General features: G+C 55.9%; 1 protein-coding gene across 2 annotated transcripts; it reads left to right on the forward strand.

The window, feature by feature from the left end:
- The first annotated feature begins 601 nt into the window (after positions 1-601).
- On the forward strand, positions 602-7808 carry BSPRY (B-box and SPRY domain containing). Of its 2 annotated transcripts, none has more exons than XM_075905223.1 (7): positions 602-937; positions 970-1375; positions 2399-2497; positions 3234-3464; positions 4618-4643; positions 5580-5704; positions 7030-7808. In XM_075905223.1, exons 2-7 carry the CDS (start codon positions 1142-1144, stop codon positions 7554-7556), a joined length of 1242 nt encoding a protein of 413 aa, XP_075761338.1. In that variant the 5' UTR covers positions 602-937; positions 970-1141; the 3' UTR covers positions 7557-7808. The 2 variants fall into 2 exon arrangements, with proteins under 2 accessions (XP_075761338.1, XP_075761339.1); XM_075905224.1 differs by having other exon boundaries at positions 1002-1375.
- Positions 7809-12110: the final 4302 nt, after the last annotated feature.

Genomic DNA, 12110 nt, shown 5'->3' on the forward strand with positions numbered 1-12110 from the left:
TGTACAGGTCAGGCTGTAGGTGTGCGCACGCAGGACAGTGTGTGTGCAGGGCAGGCTGTAGGGGTGTGTGTATGTGTGTGTGCAGCGCAGGGTGTAGCTGTGTGCGCGCAGGGCAGTGTGTACGTGTGTGTGTACAGGTCAGGCTGTAGGTGTGCGCACGCAGGACAGTGTGTGTGCAGGGCAGGCTGTAGGTGTGTGTGTGTGTGTGTACAGGTCAGGCTGTAGGTGTGCGCATGCAGGACAGTGTGTGTGCAGGGCAGGCTGTAGGTGTGTGTGTGCGCAGGGCAGCGTGTGTGTACAGGACAGGGTATAGGTGTGTTTGTGCAGGGCAGTGTGTAGGTGTGTGTGTGTGTGCAGGGCAGTGTGTAGGTGTGTGCGTGCATGCAGGGTAGTGTGTGTGCGTGCAGGGCAGTGTGTAGGTGTGTGTGCACGCAGGGCAGTGTGTGTGTACAGGGCAGGGTGTAGGTGTGTGTGTACAGGGCAGGGTGTAGGTGTGTGTGTACAGGTCGGGCAGGGTGTAGGTGTGTGTGTACAGGTCAGGCTGTAGGTGTGTGCGTGCAGGGCAGGGTGTAGGTGTGTGTGCACGCAGGGCAGTGTGTGTGTACAAGGCAGGCTGTAGGTGTGTGTGTACAGGTCAGGCAGGCTGTAGGTGTGTGTGTACAGGTCAGGCTGTAGGTGTGTGCACGCAGGACAGTGTGTGTGCAGGGCAGGCTGTAGGTGTGTGTGTGTGCAGGGCAGGGTGTAGGTGTGTGCGTGCACAGGGCAGGGTGTAGGTGTGTGTGTGTGCAGGGCAGTGTGTGTACAGGTCAGGCTGTAGGTATGTGCGTGCAGGGCAGGGTGTAGCTGTGTGTGTGCAGGGCAGTGTGTAGGTGTGTGTGTACAGGTCAGGCTGTAGGTGTGTGCACGCAGGACAGTGTGTGTGCAGGGCAGGCTGTAGGTGTGTGTGTGTGCGCGCAGGGCAGGCTGTAGGTGTGTGTGTGTGCGCGCAGGGCAGGCTGTAGCTGTGTGCGCGCAGCGCTCGGGCGGGGCGCGCGCGCTCGAACTTCACTTTCCCCCGGCCCCGCCCGCCGGTCGCTCGCACCTGAGCAGGTGCCGCCCGCTCCCAGCAGCGCCCGAGTCCGTCCCGCCGGCAGCGCGGCCCATGGCGCAGGAGGGGACGGGGCCGCCCCTGGGCGCGGAGCCGGTGGGCCGGAGCCCGGCGGGGGCAGCTGGCGGCGGGCGGGCGGAGCCCGGGGGGCGCTGCCCGGAGCACGGGCTGGAGCGGGGCTGGTTCTGCGCCGCCCACCGCCAGCCCGTCTGCGCCCAGTGCGCCCAGCTGGGCGGCTGCCGCGGCCACCGGCTCACGGCGCTGGAGGAGAAGGCTGCGGAGCTGCGGGTGAGCGGGGCCGGGGGAGGGGGCTGCCGCGGGCCGGGCTATTGCTGCGTGTCCCTCCCCCCGCGGGGAGCCCACCCAAGCGCGCCGGGAGCCCTTGCGGGGCGAGCGCCGGGGACTGCGCAGCCTTCCAGGCGCAACCCGCCCCCTCCAGGGACTGAGCCTGGAAAGCGCCTTCGGCCACAGTCCCCCGCTTAAAAAGTCCCAGCCATCCAATCAGCGAGCAGCAGCGATGCGCTGTGACTTAGGTGGCCAATCATACATCGGCACGAGTGACTACAGACATGAGGGCAGGCTGTGAGCGCCCCCTGGCGGAGCCGATCCTGTCCCATGTTACAGATGGGCAGGGATGGGGGTTGCCCTGTGGGCCATGATTCGGAGGGAGGCCTGGGCACCCTGGTCAGTTCAGTAATGCGAGATCAAAGGCTGCTTGGGCTCCGTGGCTTGGGCTGCCCATTCGTGGCATCCCCAGAGCAGCCTCAGGCCTGCCCCAAGCTATGTTTGGCTGCAACAGCCCCCCCAGCCATTCCAGGTGAGACTAGCAGGAGCTATTTTGATCTAGCCATGGCGGCACCCTCCCCTCCCCCCTTTGCATGCTCCATGCCAGTGGCTAGGGAGGGAGGTATAAAAGCCCTTATGCTGGGGATAGTCCTAGAAGCTATTTCCACTGAGATTCTGTCTCCTCCCGATGCCAGAGCGGCGTAAAGGAGCCCGGACGTGTCAGAGAATCAGGCGCCCACATGCAGATTCTACCAGTGGGGATCAGGAAACACACGGGCTTTCAGGGAGATTGTAGTCCCATGCGGTACTTCTTCCACCAAGCACCAGACTTTATCACAAGCCAGGGGTTTATTTCTTGGTGCAAAGCTGGGGTGTGTTTGCAGCTGATTGCAGTGGGGCTGAGAGCCGGCAGCGCCCAGGGAGCTGGTGCAAAGGGAGGTTGAATGACAACGTCCCTGAAAGCTGAGCGCCGCGGTGCTGGCTGGGCAGAGGGGCCAAGTACAGAGCTCTGGTTCTCTGTTTTAGAATCAGCTCGTGGATCGGTGTGAGAAGCTCCAGCTGCAGAGTGCTGCCATCACCAAATACATGGCCGAGGTGCTGCCCGGGAAGAACCAAAGTGCTCTGGTAACTCTCCGCCCTGTCCGAGCTAGGGTAGCGCGGGCAGAGCTGACACGTACAGCCTGCATCTCACAGGGGACAAACCCCCACTCAGCACAAGCACCGCGGCTGCCCCGTGCGGCTTTACTCTTTGGGCCCGGCTATGTGTAGGCACCCTCGCTGACCATCCCCCGGAACGAACAGGCAGTTTTCCTGGGTCTCCCACGGTATTAACTAGGGATGTTAAAATGCCTTTCATGAAGTAATCGTGCAATTGCTGAACATTTCGGTGCTTGCACGGTTACATGCAGGGCAGCAGTCGGCTCCCCAGAGATGGTACACATGTGGAGCTGTTTTTTAAGCCAGCTCCCTGCATGTATCTGTTCCTGCCTGCCCACCTTCCCCTCCCCGCGCTGCTGCTTCATCAGCAAGGGCTCCTTTCCTCAATATGACATGGGCTAAAACTTGGTTTTTATACAAAGCTGAAATTTTGGTCCTTGCTGAGTGTCAAGCTGGCACTTAGTATCCATGGCAACACCAGCTGGTACCTTAGAAACATGGCAATGGGAGCTGGAGATGCCCGGTTCCCACCTCACACTGGCTTACACCACTGTGAGCCCAGTGACTTCAGGGAGGTTAATTCAGCGTTGGGGTGCCCTGAAAGCCAGCTCTGGTGGTAGCTTTCCAGCGTGCCAGTGGGACGGCTGCTGCACCCAGGCAGGGTCACCCGACCTCTCTCCCTCCCTTGTCTTTGCTGCGGCAGAGTGCGGCCAGCGGGGCCCGGGAAGTGGTGGTCCAGAGACTGATCCTTGTGAGAAGCATGTGTGAGAATGAAGAGCAGCGACTGCTGGAGAAGGTGCACGTGGAGGAGGAGAGGGCTCACCAGAGCATCCTGACCCAGCGAGCTCACTGGACCGAGTCCCTGCAGAAACTCACTGCTCTCCGGACCTACCTAGTAGACATGATCACCAACCTCAATGACCATGGCCTGGTGGTAAGTACCACAGTCCTGTGCTGAGGACCGGTCTAGCCTGCAGCCATGCTTCTCCTGCTGTTGCTGTTGGCTCTGGAGGGCGGCATTTGGCAGTTCAGGACCGACTCACGTTTGCATCCCAGATCAGCCATGTCCCTTCACTGGTCATGGGAAGCTGCTGTGGCTACCCAGGGAGTCACCTGGCTGGAATGGGCAGAGAAATGTGGCTGCCCCCTAAGAGCTAGGAACAGGTGCGGGAACTTCTGAAATGTTCCCGCTGGTCTCCCCTTACTAAGGATGTTAAATATCGAGTAATGGACTAATTGAATAGTCGATGAATTGTGCATTGACTATTCGATTAGTCGTTAGGGCACCTCCACTTTTGAAGTGTAGCAAGAGCCCTACGGCTGTTGCTGCACTTCAAAGGTAATAGTGCTGCATGGAGCCCAGAGTCAGCTGGGGACTGCTGCTGACCCTGGGCTCCATGCGGTGCTGCCGCTTTGAAACACCAGGGAGAGCCTGACGTCAGGCCTCTTGCACCAGTGTTGGAAATTCAGTGTTGATCAGTGCAAATGTAATGCACATTTGAAAACATAATCCCAACTATACGTACAAAGCAATGTGATTGAAATGAGCTGTTACCGCTCCAAAGAGACCTTGGCGTCACTGTGGATAGTTCTCTGAAAACATCTGCTCGATGTGCAGTGGCAGTCAAAAATGCAAACTGTGTTAAAACCATTAGGAAAGGGATAGATAATAAGACAAAACGTATCACATGCCTCTGTGTAAATCCATGGTACACAGAAATCTCCAGCATGCTGTCCTGTTCGCCCCATCTCAAACAAGTATATTGCAATCGGATCAGTTTCAGAGAAGAGCAGCAAAAATTGTAAGAGGCCTATTGATTATGTCACAATCTTGGTTTTCATTGAAACAAAGTTTGTGCCTAGCCCTACTGGCTGCTGAGAAGATGGGACCAGAACGCTCCTTACAAGCCCAGAAACCAGAAGGCAAGCAAACGAATGGTTGCTGCATGCCACACTTGGTGGTCTTAGCTCTTACCACTTAGCAGTTCTTGAACAAATGGTCTCACGGACGGACAGACAGACATTTCTAAAATAGATAGGAAGATGAGAATTTCACCCTTTGTGATTGTCTCTCCCCTTGTCCCCAGCTCGCAGAGCAGGAGATCTTCGAGAGGTGAGTAACCGAATGTTCAGGGCCCTTCCTGGCTCCCTCCCCGTTCTCGGGCAGACTTACTTTATCGAGTCCCTTGTGGGACTGTGTGTGCCAGGGCCTGCAGGGCTCCAAGCCTGCGGGCAGGCCCAGCGCAGAACTGCACAGAGCGGGAGCAAGTTCATGTTGTCTTTGCACTTCCTCCTGGAGGGCGGGCTCTGCATTCGCGCAGCCTCCTTATTAACCAGACCCGTGAGGTGCAGAGAGCCCGGCAGTGCTGCCACTGGCCCCCAGCACCCTGGGCCTTTCACAGCCCCTGAGAAGGGGAACCTGGCGGGAATTGCCTGGTGGCCTAACGGGATGACTTTTCAATTTGGGCTGGAAGGAGGCTGCCTTTCCTCTGGTGCTGTGAGCGCCCCCTGCAGGAAGCTGTAATTATCACCCTCCTTAGCACTGCCTGCATTCCTGATGGTGGCACATTTCTGCCTCGTGCCTAGCTCTGATTAGGAGCAAACCTCAGGGCCTCAGCCCTTCCTTACCAGCCCAGGAAACTCCATGAGTGAGCCAGGTCCTGCAGGGATCAGTCTCCTTTCCAGGCCATGTCAGACCCGCCAGGCAGCTGGGCTGTCCCTACCCGCAGCATGAGGCTAAGTCTGTAGAGGGCTTTACAGGAAATCAGATTGGTCCACCCTAGCACGCTCACACAGCAGAGCTGCCTCCCACCGGTTTGCGCTATCTCAACAGGCGCTGTGGGAAGCGGAACAACTCCTGGGTGTTGGGGTTTCACTGTAAATCATGAGTGTCTGTCTAACTGCCTGGAGTCAAACGCTCCTGAAACCAGCCTGGGGGAGCCTAGAGGAAGACGCCTCGTCCTGGGTGTAGTTTTGCTGCATTCCATCGTCCCTCGGGGAGCAGCCTGGCTCAGTGGTGTTGAAATGGTTCCTCTGTTTCCCTTCCTAGGACAGAGGCAGCTGATGGAATCCTGGAGCCTCAGGAGTCGGAGAAGTTAAACTTTAATCAGAAATGTGTTCAGAGTCCATTACTGCACCAGCTGTGGGCCTCTGCTGTTCTCAGCTGTGCCACAGGTCAGTGTCTTGCTCCCAGCTGCACATTCCTCCAGGGACCCCCCTGCAAGCGGAGTCCTCCTGTGCCTAAGCAAACACCCGGGTTGCCTGGTGCGCCCGCTCCCCAGGCCTGTGTGTGCGAAAGCAAGTGGGAGCTGAGAGCAACTTCAAAGCGCGCGTCAGAGTCTCCGCATGCACCAGGGCGCGTCCGCAGAGAGCGGCTTGTTAGTGGGAATTCCTCCTCCGCCGCTCACAATTCGCTCAGCAGCAGCCGGCGCTAACGAGAACAGGGCTGATGCTTCTTTGCTTCAGCAGTGCCATGCTGCAGAGACGTGGCCCAGAGTACAAAGGGGAGCCAGCACCGCGGCGCAGCACTGGCCGTGGCGTTAGAAAGGCTGCATGTTCAGAGCAGTGTTGCCAGACCTCACCGCTTCATTGCAAGGCCTGTGGAGAGCAGCAGTTTTACTGAAAAAACCCAGCGCGTGGAGACGTTTCTAGCCCTAATGGTCGCAGAGAGAAGCTTAAAATGGGACCTGAACGTCCTGACACGCTCGGAAGTCAACACAAAGCGCCTGCATTAGAGTATCTGGAGGGACCACGTTAGTTTTGTGAAGCTAATCTGATTGGGAGGCTGATTCTGGAGTGTTTCCCACCGGCTCACTCTACCTCTCTTCCCCCAGAGAGGGGCCAGGGAGCCTTCTCTCCCTCCTGCCCTGAGTGGGGTGGGGTTGAAAGCCGGCCCCTGCCTGTGTCCCTGCCCCCCGGCTGCCCTGAACACATGCACCACAGCTGCCCGTGCAGCTCTTACCCCCCCCCAGCTCTGGGCAGGGCCTTGCAGCTGCAGCCTGGCTGTGGGAGCCGCAGTGGACCCTCCACTTGCCCAGGGCAGCCCCCAGCTTGTATCCCGTCCCCCCGGGCTGCCCGCCTGGGGCAAGTGAGGCTTGCGCAGCTCGCCTGGGCTCCCCAGCTTGTGGGGAGTGGGGCTTCAGGGAAGAAAGGGGGGGGGGGCTTTGTGCTGGCAAATGTGGCCTAGCCAGGCCTGTCCACTTTGGGAAAGGCCCTCCCCTCCGGTTCCTGCACCCCCATCCTCAGCCGTGGTGAGGCAGACGGGACCCAGGATCCTGTGGCCCACAAGCCGGCTGATGGCCGTTCCTGGAGGTTTCATCCCCTCAGCAGCAGCCCTGCCTGGCCCCTGGCCTGCAGGCCCAGGTAGGTGCTGACAAGCGCCAGAGGAAGCCATGGTGGCCTCGGCCCAGAGCCGCTTCCTCGGGGAAGTATGGCCACAAGCTAGATCCTGGCCCAGGGCCCGTGGCTCAGCCTGACTGCTTGTTTGGCTTCCCTCGCAGGTTTGGAAGAGGTTCACATAGATGAAAGAACCGTCAGCCCCCTGCTGGCCCTGTCCGAAGACAAGCGAACCTTGGCCTTCAGCCCCAAGAGGGCGAAGCCCTGTCCAGACTGCCCAGAGCGCTTCGACCACTGGCCCAACGCCGTGGGCGCGAAGGCCTTCCACAGAGGGACCCACGCCTGGAGGGTCAGCGTGGACAAGAGCTGTGCATACAAGCTGGGCATTTCTTCCAGCTCCCTGCAGCGCAAAGGGCCTGGCAACGCGGCCCGGCTGGGCTATAATCCCTTCTCCTGGGTGTTCTCCCGCTACGATAAGGAGTTCCGCTTCTCACACAACAGCCACCATCAGGTGGTGGAGCTAGTCAAGTGCCCCACGCAGGTGGGGGTGGTGGTCGACTTGGACGGGGGAGAAGTGCTGTTCTACGACCCCACTGCCTGCGTCATCCTCCACTCGCACCGGGAGGTCTTCACTGAGCCCATCTACCCCGCCTTTGCTGTGGCCCACCAGAGCATCTCACTTGTTCAGTGAGTGACTCCTGGCACGGGGCAGCAGCTCACCTGCCAGCTCTGTGGGGAGAAGCGGGAGCCTTCAGCAGAGACCCCCAACTGGGCACATCACCCGCTGCCTCTTCTGTCACTCCTGGCACCGCGTGACGAGGCTGCCAGGGGCCACACGGGACGTGCCCAATACAGGCAAATCACAAAGAATGGGGCAGACAATCCACAAACTGGAGATCGTTTCTAGAGTCACTAATCCAGCAATAAAACAGCTTTGGCGATACCTTACTTGTTACCCAGAAGTCAGAAACACAATTGCCTTAACATAATCCAACCTTGGGCTTCCCCCGAGAGGCAAGTCAAGTACGAGGGGGTGATGGAAAACCCTATTCACCCTACACACAATTCCACCAGTCCCAAAGGCTCAGACCCATTACCTGGCCAAGGAGTACCTCAGACCTTACCCAAACACCCACATACAGCCAATTCTTGTTACCAAAACTAAGCTTTGTTAAAAAAGAAGAGCAGCAGTTGGAAGATCACACAGACAATCACGAACAAAAGGCTTGTGTCAGGTTCATAGGACAGCTAGTGAGCTCTAGAGCCACCTGAGTTCGTTCCGCATTAGTTCCATAGGTTCTAGTACAATGTCCAATGCAGGGTGAGCCCGATGAGCTGGAGACACTATGGCTGTGTCTACATTGGCACCCTTTTCTGTAAAAGGGATGCTAATGAGACACTTCGGAATTGCAAATGCCGCGGGGGATTTAAATTTCCCCCACGGCATTTGCATGAACATGGCTGCCGCTTTTTTCCGGCTCGGGGTTTTGCCGGAGAAAAGCGCCAGTCCTACTTTCAAGTAGGAATAAGGGCTCTTCCGGAAAAGGGTTTATTTTCCGCAAGATCCCGTCTAGACTGGCGCTTTTCTCTGGCAAAACCCCGAGCTGGAAAAAAGCAGCAGCCATGTTCATGCAAATACCGCGTGGGATATTTAAATCCTCCGTGGCATTTGCAATTCCGAAGTGTCTCATTAGCATCCCTTTTACAGAAAAGTGTGCCAATGTAGACACAGCCTATTACTACACTCAGGCTATGTCTACACTACAAGGTGTTTGCACAAATGTGACTGTTTTTGCGCAAAAACCGGCAGAGCTTCCACACCTCAAGATCATTTTTGCACAAAAAAAAACAACAACAGCAACAAAAAAAAAAAAATACAGTAAATCAACAGGATAGAGGGCTTTTATGGGTAGAGTTATTCCTCTCCCCATGAGGAATAACTCCTTTTTTTGCTACAGCTCTTGTGCAAAAAGGCAAGTATGGACACTCTGCAGGGGTTTCTTGTGCAAAAAGAGCCTATCAGAAAAAACACAGGTGCTCTGATGGCCATTCTGTTAATGGCACTCAGAGCTTTCTTGTGCAAGAGTGTCCATGCAGCATGGATGCTCTCTTGCGCAAAAGCGCATGGCTTTTGTGATGCTCTTTTGAGGTGTGGACGCGCTTTTGCGCAAGAAGTTTTTGCGGAAGATCTCTTCCACAAAAAGCTTCTTGCATAAAACTCTGCAGTGTAGACAAAGCTTCATAGTTCATCTCGATGTTAACATCTCTGTTTGGTCTCTGAATTAACTGACTGCAGAGATAGACAAGGAGGCTGTGTCTAGACTGGCAAGTTTTTCCACAAAAGCAGCTGCTTTTGCGGAAAAACTTGCCAGCTGTCTACACTGGCTGCTTGAATTTCCGCAAGACACTGACTTCCTACTGTCTGAAATCAGTGCTTCTTGCGGAAATACTATGCTGCTCCTGTTCAGGCAAAAGTTCCTTTTGCGCAAAGCTTTTGCACAAAAGGGCCAGTGTAGACAGCTCAGATTTGTTTTGCCCAAAAAAACCTCGATCACGAAAATGGCGATCGGGGCTTTTTTGCACAAAAGCTCGTCTAGATTGGCCACGGACGCTTTTCCACAAAAAGTGCTTTTGCAGAAAAGCATCCGTGCCAATCTAGAAACGCTCTTTTCCGCAAATGCTTTTAACGGAAAAGTTTTCCGTTAAAAGCATTTGTGGAAAATCCTGCCAGTCTAGACGTAGCTGGACTGTTTGGCTACATTTTTCAGCCTCTAACCCCAAATGTAAACCCACAAGCATTCTCTCTTAAAATGTCGCAAAAGGTGGAATCTGGATTAGTGAGCCTGCTAGTGCTTAACCCTTTCTAGATCAGTGTCTTGGACCGAAATAGGCTCTGGCTACCGCCCAAGTGCCTGCTGGGAGCTTCTTTTGTAACAGCAGCAGCCCCCTAGAACTCTTTCCAGGCAGTCTAGTTACACTGGACTTGCCCTGCAGGGTTGGCTCATTGGCCCATCTTGGGCTGCATCTAGACTGGCCCAAGGAAAAACTTGCCAGCTGTCTACACTGGCCGCTTGAATTTCCGCAAGAACACTGACGATCTCCTGTAAGATTGTCAGTGTTCTTGCCGAAATGCTATGCTGCTCCCGTTCGGGCAAAAGCCCTTTTCCGGAAATGCTTTTGCGCAAAAGGGCCAGTGTAGACAGCTGAAAACTTTTGTGCAAAAAAGCCCCGATGGCGATCGGGGCTTTCTTGTGCAAAACCACGTCTAGATTGGCACAGACGCTTTTCCGCAAAAAGTGGGACACTTCTGCTCCCTGCAGGCCAGATAAAACACACTTCCTGCAACCCCTCTAATTCCGTGCTACAGACAAGTTACATATTGCCCCTCTGATCTGGTCACTACCACCCTATACCTTGTAGCTGTGGTTCGAACAATACATTTTAATCTGTCAGCCTATCCTATCCACCTGTCCTGGAACAGCTTTATGCCTGAGTCCCCCCCCACAGAACAGGGGCTCGCCCCACCAGACTTCAGAGGGGCAGCGGAGACTAAATTCATGGCTGTGCGAGAAGCACTGAGATCCTACCAAGCTGAGTGCCACAGAAAAGCCTGTTGATAAATATGGCATAAAACCGATAGATCCCTGCTAATCCGTGGCTATCCCTTTCTACCCGCGGGTACCCACAGCCGCAGATGTCAGCGCCGCTCTCCACTGCTCATTTCTGCAGACAGAGCTGCAGCTCTGTGTCTGTGCAGGGCTCCTAAAATCTGATCCATGTTGGGTGGGTTCAGGGACAAGTGGCTTAGAAACGAGGCACAGCCTCGTGTGGTTAGACTTAGGGACCCTGGCTTGGGCCAGCTTCTCCCCTTTTTAAATACAAGTATCTTGGTTTTTAACTCCTTGACATGGGCTTGTCTAGACTGGCATGATTTTCCGGAAATGCTTTTAACGGAAAAGTTTTCTGTTAAAAGCATTTTCGGAACAGAGCATCTAGATTGGCATGGACACTTTTCCACAAAAGCACTTTTTGTGGAAAAGCGTCCGTGGCCAATCTAGACGTGCTTTTGTGCAAAAAAGCCCCGATCGTCATTTTTGCGATCGGGGCTTTTTTGTGGAAAACAAATCTGAGCTGTCTACACTGGCCCTTTGGCGCAAAAGGACTTTTGCCCGAATGGGAGCAGCACAGTATTTCCGCAAAAAGCACTAACAATCTTACATGAGATCGTCAGTGCTTTTGCGGAAATTCAAGCGGCAGTGTAGACAGCTGGCAAGTTTTTCCGGAAAAGCGGCTGATTTTCCGGAAAAACTGGTCAGTCTACACACAGCCCCACTGTCTGCAGCACGCTGGGCTGCACCTTTAGTCTGCCAGATACGGACGTGCCCTTCCAGCTGCTTCTGTTTCAAAGTGGCTCAGCAGCCAGGTCTGCGTGGCCAGGCAGTGCAGGGGCCTGCAGCACAGCTTACTGCTCACTAGCTGCTTGTCCTTAGGCGGCTTTCATGGCACTTGGCTGGGGCATGGCAGCAAGTACCTGCTCAGCCTGGGCTGCTGGCCAGTTTCTGACTTGGAGCAGTTGTCAGCACCCCCAGACCCAGTCTTTGCCCCATGGCCAGGGGGAATCCCATGGGATCCTCACCACCAGCCCGCATGGTGGGTCAGCGTATAGGGTGTTTAGAGGGCGGCTGTGGTGGGTCAGCGTATAGGGTGTTTAGAGGGCGGCTGTGGTGGGTCAGCGTATAGGGTGTTTAGAGGGCGGCTGTGGTGGGTCAGCGTATAGGGTGTTTAGAGGGCGGCTGTGGTGGGTCAGCGTATAGGGTGTTTAGAGGGCGGCTGTGGTGGGTCAGCGTATAGGGTGTTTAGAGGGCGGCTGTGGTGGGTCAGCGTATAGGGTGTTTAGAGGGCGGCTGTGGTGGGTCAGCGTATAGGGTGTTTAGAGGGCGGCTGTGGTGGGTCAGCGTATAGGGTGTTTAGAGGGCGGCTGTGGTGGGTCAGCGTATAGGGTGTTTAGAGGGCGGCTGTGGTGGGTCAGCGTATAGGGTGTTTAGAGGGCGGCTTTGCTCATTGAAGCATGGAAGAAAGGCTCTTCCCTTCCTCGCGGAGGGTTCACGGCTGGGCTCAGAGCTGCCAGGGACAGGACACTCGCTTGACACTCTGGTCCTTGTGCCGACGTGCTGGGTGACCTTTGCCGTCATTCCTGTAGCCCCCCCCCCCGAAATGACAACAGCACTGAGCCCCCTCCGGTCGG

The sequence above is a fragment of the Pelodiscus sinensis genome, chromosome 22 (genome assembly GCF_049634645.1).
Source record: "Pelodiscus sinensis isolate JC-2024 chromosome 22, ASM4963464v1, whole genome shotgun sequence".
Lineage (NCBI taxonomy): Eukaryota > Metazoa > Chordata > Testudines > Trionychidae > Pelodiscus > Pelodiscus sinensis.

Bases quoted from the DNA above. Each gene is read 5' to 3' on its own strand.
- BSPRY (XM_075905223.1), top strand. From the start codon at position 1,142: ATGGCGCAGGAGGGGACGGGGCCGCCCCTGGGCGCGGAGCCGGTGGGC. The intron at 1,376-2,398 runs GTGAGCGGGGCC...TCTCTGTTTTAG, and splicing joins AGAAGGCTGCGGAGCTGCGG to AATCAGCTCGTGGATCGGTG. The intron at 3,465-4,617 runs GTAAGTACCACA...CCTTGTCCCCAG, and splicing joins TCAATGACCATGGCCTGGTG to CTCGCAGAGCAGGAGATCTT.